The following is an 8,062-nucleotide window of genomic DNA, read 5'->3' as shown; positions in this document are numbered from 1 at the left end:
ACTTCTGTGCTGGGACTACTTCTGTCCTGGGACTACTGCTGTGCTGGGGGTACTTCAAGTTACAAAAAGTAAAGGTCCACAAAGTACTATGTGAGGCAGATGTGAAGAGCGGGAGACTACAAGAGCAGATGAGACCAAGGAGCAGAGAGAGAAAGGAGGGTGTGTACAGTACACAGCCAAAGAAACTTGAGGAACTCCAGCAAAGGCTGTGTGAGCTGTGGTGGGTCCCCGAAGCAAGGAAAAATATATAAACCGCAGCTGGAAGCACTATGCTGAACTTTGGTATTCGTCCTCTTGGCACAGGGGCCTCCTTGGATATTTCCAACGAGTGTCAGTGACCGCAAGGTGCCCGCTTTTTCCACCCCGCGATCGAAAGCATACCTCAAAACCATAGGGTTCATTTACTGTTAAATGCGGTCATACTGATCATTCAAAATATATGATAATTTTTACAATACTGTACAGTACACTCTAGGAATTTCTCTAAATCCACTCCGGATCCATATTTGAGGCCAATTCAGAAAGGGCCAATTTTGTATTAATTACCCTGTGCCATTAACTTCTATTTACCATGTTATGCTACTAACTCTAAAGATGAAGAAACAGAATTATTTCTAATCTATCTGGAGGCCCTAAAATTTACAAAGGCTGGGTAGGGGAGTCCGAGCGAACCGTAGAATGTTTTCCTTGCAGCTGATGGCCCCGCCCATACTGGTCAAACTTATTGTCTGGTCCCATCTCAGCTCTCACAGGGCCTTCAGACACACGACTGCGATCCCGGGAAAGCTGCTGAAGAGTTTCGTCTGACATTTGCCCCAGCCACTGTGCTGACCTAGATCCAGTTGTGATACGCTTCGCAGAGATGAGCTCTCCCAGTGTTGAGACAATGACTTGATGAGCATCATCAGCCGAGAGAACATCTTCGAATTCGTTGAAGCGCACCTGCTTTGTTTGCTCGGATGCCCTGAACGCCACAACATACATGTGATGACCGTTGAATCATGTATGCTGACCAAATTGCCTGCTGGCTTGCGTACAAAACGTTAAAATGTGAAAATGTGAAATTGCGAAACTGCAAAAATTGCTTTTTCACAGGAATGCAGAAATGCAAGTCCACCAATGTGTCAAGAAAAATCTAAGATGCCTTGCCAGTCATGTCAGCACTGGGCCTTGCTAAGCTTTAACCATCAAAAGGTGGCCCCTGGATGACGTCATAGGTAGAGAACCTTCCAGAAGTCATGACATTGAATTGATGGTCTGGTGCGGCATCTCACGCAGCTCAGCTAGGCATTTGCTTTCATGAGCCATTTCCTCACAAGAGGATTCTCTCGAGAGGTGTTTTGTCACAGAAGAGGCTTTCTAAATAAATACTCTTTAATGGCCAAACTTCACAATATTTAAAGGCTGTTATAAAATCCATGTGTTCTCGCATCTGACAAGGCCTTCATATCTCAGATAGTAATACAAGAGAATGCCTCTGTGAAACATAGGGACTTGAGAACTCTCACTCGAATCGAGTAACTTCATGTGTCTAGAAATATCTCAAGCCCAGCTAACTGAGTCGCGTAGCAACTTAAGAGAGTCATTTTATTCATACAAACCTCCTGTAAGTGTTTTCTCAGGAATTTGGCTGAATACAAACGAATTTGGCGATCTGGCGATCTGGCGTGGTTGGTACGGACCCACATAGTTCTTGTAGCGATCACGGCTAATTTGCTGCAACCGAGAGGGTCTGAGCCCGCTGAGATAAGGCAGAGTTATCAACAAAGAATCTATAGGATAGTTGAAGTTCTATTGGCAGAGCTATCTACAAAGAATCTTATATAGTGGTCGGTCACGTGATACAGGGAGATCGCCACACAGCGGCCACAGCCAGCCAACACCCCCCCTCGAGATACCAAGAATCACGTATAAGACACCCAATCCACTGAGATAGTTTGCCAAAAATCAATTACATACATGAAATCATTCATTCCCGCCTTTTCCACTCGTAAGCCCTAGGAAATTTATGAAACGCTCAACATGTTGTTGCTCTAGCTTTTTGCCTGTTTTTTGTCAGTTAGCCGAACCAATGTTGATGCTATTTAGAACACTATGCTTACGGTACTTCCGTTGAGCAATTCGATTTTGTATGCGCCGTCGTTCAGCCAAGTCCGATATCTTTGTCCAATCTTCATTGGGATGGGCGCTGGCGCTGAAGGCATTAGTGAGAGTGACATTGAACCGAAAGCTGGAAACGGGAAACGTCAACACGTTGGCCTTTCTTAAAAGAATAATATTCAGGTGCAACGGTGTATAGAAACTTACTTTTCACTCCCCGGGTTCGTTCGATTGTCAACAGGGGTCGATAAGCTGATACCGTGAGGGAGCAAACCAATGTGGTTATTCGCATTTACTCCATTAATAGGAGAATTCTCGACATGTAGTGGGTCATATCTTGGGTCTCGGTTTACGAAACTGCTCGGAACATATGCGGGTGGATGATGGAAGGCGTCGACGCCGCTTCCTGCCTGGGGAGAATGGTGAAATGAATTCATGTCTATGGCAGACTGCATTGCAGCATCAGTAGTTGAAGTAGCGTGGGGGATTGAAAGTGGGCTTAGTAAATTAAGTGTCATTCCCGGAGTAGATAAGTCGGGTACTTGTGTATGGCAGGGCATGCCCATACCGTTCCTAATATGCTGTAGGCTATCGGAATCTGGTTGGGAAATGCTGGACCAATCCATCGAGTCGTGACGGGAGGCCTCATAGACTTGTGGCTGGTGAGGAAAACCTGTCTTGGGGTCAAAGGAGTTATGAGAGGAGCTGAGCGAATGGTTGCTAGTTGTGGGTGATAAGACATGCTGAGATGATATTGAGGATGCGTCCGCATTGTTTCGGGACTCCCACCCAATCGTGTGCGAGAATCCCTCATCGGTAATTCCCAGGTGGACTGGGAAGAGATCTGGGTCATCATGGGCATCGCCCTTCGAATTGAGAGCACTGAAAGGGCGAGTAGATGAAAACATGTCTTCAAATGTGCACAGCTTGTTTTGAAGGTCCTCTTCTTGAGTTGATTTCCCTGAATCATTGCTCAATTCACCAGACCACGCTCTTTTATGCTTTGTGATCTTTCCTTTGACAAATGAGCCGCTTCTTTTTCTCCTGTTGAAGCCAGACCTGAGTTCAGCTTGGCTGATTTGCTGTTTCAGCTTGTCAATAAGCTTCTTGACATGTGCAACATCATTGGAAAGCTTTCGCTTGGCACCAGAATCTCGAAACAACTTGACCTTGCAATAGCATACTTCGGGCCGGTCTTCAAGAGGTGGATCTCCATGGCCGGTAGATATAACCTCTGTTTTGGCGCATAGGCTAACAGGAATTCCCTTGGCGCCTCTAGGATGCCTAAAGTCGGTAGAGAGGAAATTGAAACAAACTAATATCGAGCAGCATGGGTTTCCATTGGCAGGGTTCGGGGACCAGATAACAGAAAACCCGTCGAAATTAGATGTTTCCAGCTGAACTTGAGATGGTCTGATATGTCCGCCTTGGTTGGGGTCCACGTGTTCTACCGCCAAAAGCTTTCCATCGCGGTGATGAGCTTTGTTGGAGCCACGGTGCTCCTTCCATAACTGCCAGCAACTGGCTGGCTTTGAGCGTTGTTCATCATTCTCAAAAGAAACGCGGATAAAAGTGCGATATTTCAAAAGCTGTGCGCCTGATGTCATTGGCGCTGTATCCAGAACCGACATTGTGTAGATTTGGCCTTTGTTAAGATACGTAATGGGTATCTCATCAGGGTCTTTTACCATTGCTGTGGCTGCCTTGAGAGTGACATTGAACCGAAAGCTGAAAATGGGAAAATGTCAACATGTGCCAAGCCTCTTTTAAAAGAATAATATTCTGGCGGCAAGTTGCAAGAGTGTATAAAAACTTACTTTTCACTCCCCGGGTTCGTTCGATTGTCACCAGGGGTCGATGAGCTGATACCGTGAGGGAGCAGACCAATGTGGTTATTCGCATTTACTCCATTAATAGGAGAATCGACATGTAGCGGGTCGTAACTTAGGTCTCGGTTTACATACGCGAGTGGATGAATGAAAGCGTCGACGCCGTTTCCTGCCTGGGGAGCGAAAGAATGGTGACATGAATTCATATCGATGGCAGACTGCATTGAAGCAGGAGGGGTTGAAAGCGGGCTTAGTAAATTGTACGGGAGGGTAGGATATGGCAAGATGTTGCTTGTGAGGGAGGCTTCTAGGAAAGACCAGTATATCAAATACAGACAGGGTCATTCCTATCCCTTTATGCTTGCGGATAACCAGCCAAACCAGGAAATGATGAAAAATGAGCAGAAATCACAGGCTGCCAAGCGGAGTAGCCATTTTTGACAGCCCACCTCTTGATTGTTTCCGGGCGCCGGTGCCAAAATCGCGCATGCATGTAACAAGGCGCGTAACAAGGCAAACGGTTCATATGGCCCTTCCCTTTGCATAAGGACAAGCCTTGGATGGCTAGCCTGCGTTTGCACAAGGCAATGGGCTAGTGGTGATTGTCAAAACGAGCGAAAACCAAACATTAGGCTTGATACTCGCTGCAGGGCGTACAAGCCACAATGGGAGCCCATCCCCCGATTCCAGCGGTGTATCGTTTCCCGGGTCGACATAAGGCGCAAACAAGGCAACGAGCGAGCGGACAAGATGCATCAATCAGGAAAACACAGCCGCCAGAGATCACAATCTCCGTCACCCCAGGTTGAAGATCCAGGGAAGGCAAACATGCGCTGGTGATGTCCTGGTCTGCTGGATGACAGGGCTTCGGATTTCTGTTGGCAAATATTAGACCGGCCGAGAAAGTGATAAAATACATTAGCCAACGCCAAACATCGCAGCCACATCAGCAATACCCCAATCCAAGGAATTCAAGGAGTTAAAACCATTCCAAATCTCATCAGTCACCTTGAGACGGCCATCAGTAAGAAACAATGTCACAGTTAGATTGTCATCCAGGGCGAAACCCAAAACAGTGCTCCATCTCCAAAATTCTCCCGGCCAGAATGTCAAGGCCGGACGCTTGTGCCTCTCGTTGATATAGAAGTGATGCACGACTTACGCGCCCTCGACTGGTATAACCTGGTCATCATTTCAAGCTCAAAGTACGCGTAGCCATTGTGTAACCGCTAGCTTTATAAGTCAGGAGGGTAGTCCAGAGTTCGCGCCCCAAGAACGGACCATATGCAGTTATTGGGGCTCGTACAAGCCGTCGCTTGCGGTGGGAGCCCTTAATTCCGGCTGTGTATACTTTACAATTTGACATAGCTGAAGTTTCAACAGCATCCGGAATTTCTAATTTTCCGGGATGCACTATTTCTTATTGGCACAAGCAAGGATGATTCTATTTTTGGGTAACCAATCATTTCCTTTCGGTTCAATCAGGAACAAACGACGAATGTACAAGAGACAATCAAACAGGGCCCTGCATCAGATAGAGAAGAGTAAATACAGGCCACCAACATATCCCAATTCATAATCATCGTCCTGGGTGATCGTGGGCTATAAAAATATATCTCCCTTGGCGATTGTCGTCGGGTTAGGCAAACTGAAAGCGTCGCGACTTCCCCATGCGTCCTATGAGATATTAATAATCCGCCCACCGAACAAGGAGAAAGTAAAGCGTACATAAGACTAGCTGCTTGCAATGGCAAAATCGCACACACTCAGTTGTTCGAATTGTCATTTTCCTTTTCATAACCATGGCTCTGTTGAGATTCCATTTCATATTCGCTTCGGTAGGCTCGGAGGCAATCGAGACAGTCACGTATTCTTTCCTTAATCATGGAGCTGACATCGTCGGCGGCCAAGAGCTCATCAAGCACTTCTTCTTCTTCCTCCATGTAGCTTTCCCTAGCTATTCTGCCATTCACGACAAGGCGCTGAGCATATTCAAGTGTTATATAGGCGTCTCGAACTTTAGTGGCATCTTGCTCAGATATTTGTTCATAGAATTGGTCCTGTGTTTTCTCAAGGAGCTTTTTAATCGCCTTAAACTGTTCCACCTCGCCTATCATGCGCTCCACGACTGACAGATGACATGTGGCCATGCCAGACGGATCAGTGGTACGGCGGGTTATGGTTCCTGGTTTTGGCCACGGTTCGTGGCGTAAGGTTGGCGGTTCTGATATTACCCTGTAGAGGGATTTCAGTTGCACCTTGCTTGCTCCGCAAGCAGCTTGGAAATCACCCATCTCTTTCTGAAGGTACTCTAAGCCTTGATGAAGCTTGGCATCTGATATACAGCAACACAATGCATGTATTTTCATGATCTGCATCGCATGTCCATAATCTCTCCACAGGTCGGATACGTGATGTCTGAACCTATGCAATTCCTGCTCCTCGACATCCATATCCAGAGCGCACGATGTAAAACCGCTCAACTTTTCAAACAGCGAATCTAGCCCGCGGAATGCTGGGAAATGGGTTGAAAGATATTTTTGTATGTCATCAATTTTCTCGGTGTCGCAAGAGCGCCGAATAGTTTCTTCCAGGTTGGTAATATTTTGTTCAACATCCTGTCTCGTTCGGATTAACGCGCTATAGACGTCGGCAAGCCATCTCACTTGGGGTAACGGGCCCTCGAGAGATTCCTGAATAAGGTAAGTATTAAGAACAACAAATTTAGAGTACTTAACTTACCATGATGGAAAGACAACTTGAAGCTGATGAGATGTTCTTTGTGGAAGTCTTGACTTCTTCGTGGTCCTGTGAGGCTCCTGTGGAGAATGAATTGTATTTTGCTATATGAGTGTGGATGAACATGGCTATTCTTATAGCTGCTCGGAGCCTGTTTTTCACAGATGTGGATGGCCAGCCTGGGACAAGGCAACGGGCGAGCGTGCCAGAGGAACACATTTAGCTCGATTTGGTTGTTGCAGGGGCTACATCGGGGCATGCAAGCGACAGGGGCCATCTTCCATTGGGATATGGACCCATACAAGCCACCAGTTGCAATGGAAGCCCATCCCCCGATGCCAGCGGTGTGTAGTTTCCCGGGTCAACAATAAGGCCCAAAAATGAGGGTGCAAGCGCGTAACAAATAAGATACAGCCAAACCCGGACTGTATAATCCCCAAAGCAAAGAATTCGTGGCACAGCAACTGCAGCTGGATCACACTGGTAGTCTCTCAATCATTGGTCTGGTTGAGTTTAGCAATCAGGCAAATTATGGGGGAAGATACTGTTTTTGCAGCCCAAACCACACACTACCAAACCCGGAATCCTTTTAGAACCTATATTTTAAAATCTCTTTCTGCCGGGGCCAGTGCCTGGTGCACGCCTGGCACATGGGCATAACAAGGCAGCCGAGTTCATGCAGGCCTAAATGACAAGATCCCTTCTCATGTTTGGTGCAGGGGAATTTTCCGTCGGGATATGCACCCGTACAAGCCACGAGTTGCAATTGATTCTAGCGGTGCATGCATGTAACAGGGCGCATGTGAATAACGAGGCAAAAGGCCATGCTGCTACGGGAGCAACTTCCTCCCGTGAGTAACAAGTGTGGATGGCCGAGGCAAGGGGCTAGTGACGATCAAACCAAGCGAGAGACAAAAATTTGGCTTGATACTTGGTGCAGGGGACAGGGTATGGAAGCCCATCCCCCGATGCCAGCAGTGCATCGTTCCCCGGGTCAACAATAAGGCGCCGGTACCAAAACTGCGCATGCTTGCTCCAAGGGCCATCTTCCATCGAAATATGCAGCAAGGCGGTTATTGTGACCCGTACAAGCCACGCGAGCCCATCCCTTGATTCTAGCCGTGTATAGTTTCCCGGATCAGCAATAAAGGTGCCAAGAATATATTCGATAAATATCACACTTGGGAATTTATAAACATATTTAGATCTGACTGTCAAAGTTCAGGTTCAAGCTGTTTTGTGGTCTGATAGAAGTGTAAAATCGGGATAAATAGCTTCCTACAACTGGGCAGAATTCATCACTGAGAAAGTCATAATTAACCAACGCCAAACATCACGGCCGCATCAGCAATACCCGAAGCCAAGGAGTTGGACCCATTCCAAATCTCATCAGG

At 46.9% G+C, this 8,062-nt stretch overlaps 2 protein-coding genes across 2 annotated transcripts; both read right to left on the bottom strand.

The window, feature by feature from the left end:
* Positions 1–1,965: 1,965 nt before the first annotated feature.
* On the bottom strand, positions 1,966–4,153 carry HCAG_04725 (predicted protein; the record flags this gene model as incomplete). Its single annotated transcript, XM_001540835.1, has 5 exons — positions 1,966–2,045; positions 2,103–2,230; positions 2,308–2,539; positions 2,669–3,828; positions 3,918–4,153. The coding sequence occupies 5 exons, from the start codon at positions 4,151–4,153 to the stop codon at positions 1,966–1,968; spliced, it is 1,836 nt and encodes a 611-aa protein (XP_001540885.1).
* A 1,542-nt stretch (positions 4,154–5,695) lies between these two features.
* On the bottom strand, positions 5,696–6,794 carry HCAG_04724 (predicted protein; the record flags this gene model as incomplete). Its single annotated transcript, XM_001540834.1, has 2 exons — positions 5,696–6,622; positions 6,672–6,794. 2 exons carry the CDS (start codon positions 6,792–6,794, stop codon positions 5,696–5,698), a joined length of 1,050 nt encoding a protein of 349 aa, XP_001540884.1.
* Between the last annotated feature and the right edge of the window lie 1,268 nt (positions 6,795–8,062).

Source organism: Histoplasma capsulatum, genomic scaffold (assembly GCF_000149585.1).
Source record: "Histoplasma capsulatum NAm1 scaffold_4 genomic scaffold, whole genome shotgun sequence".
NCBI lineage: Eukaryota > Fungi > Ascomycota > Eurotiomycetes > Onygenales > Ajellomycetaceae > Histoplasma > Histoplasma mississippiense.
Note: the sequence above shows the minus strand (reverse complement) of the source record. Positions and strands in the feature narration are given on the sequence as shown.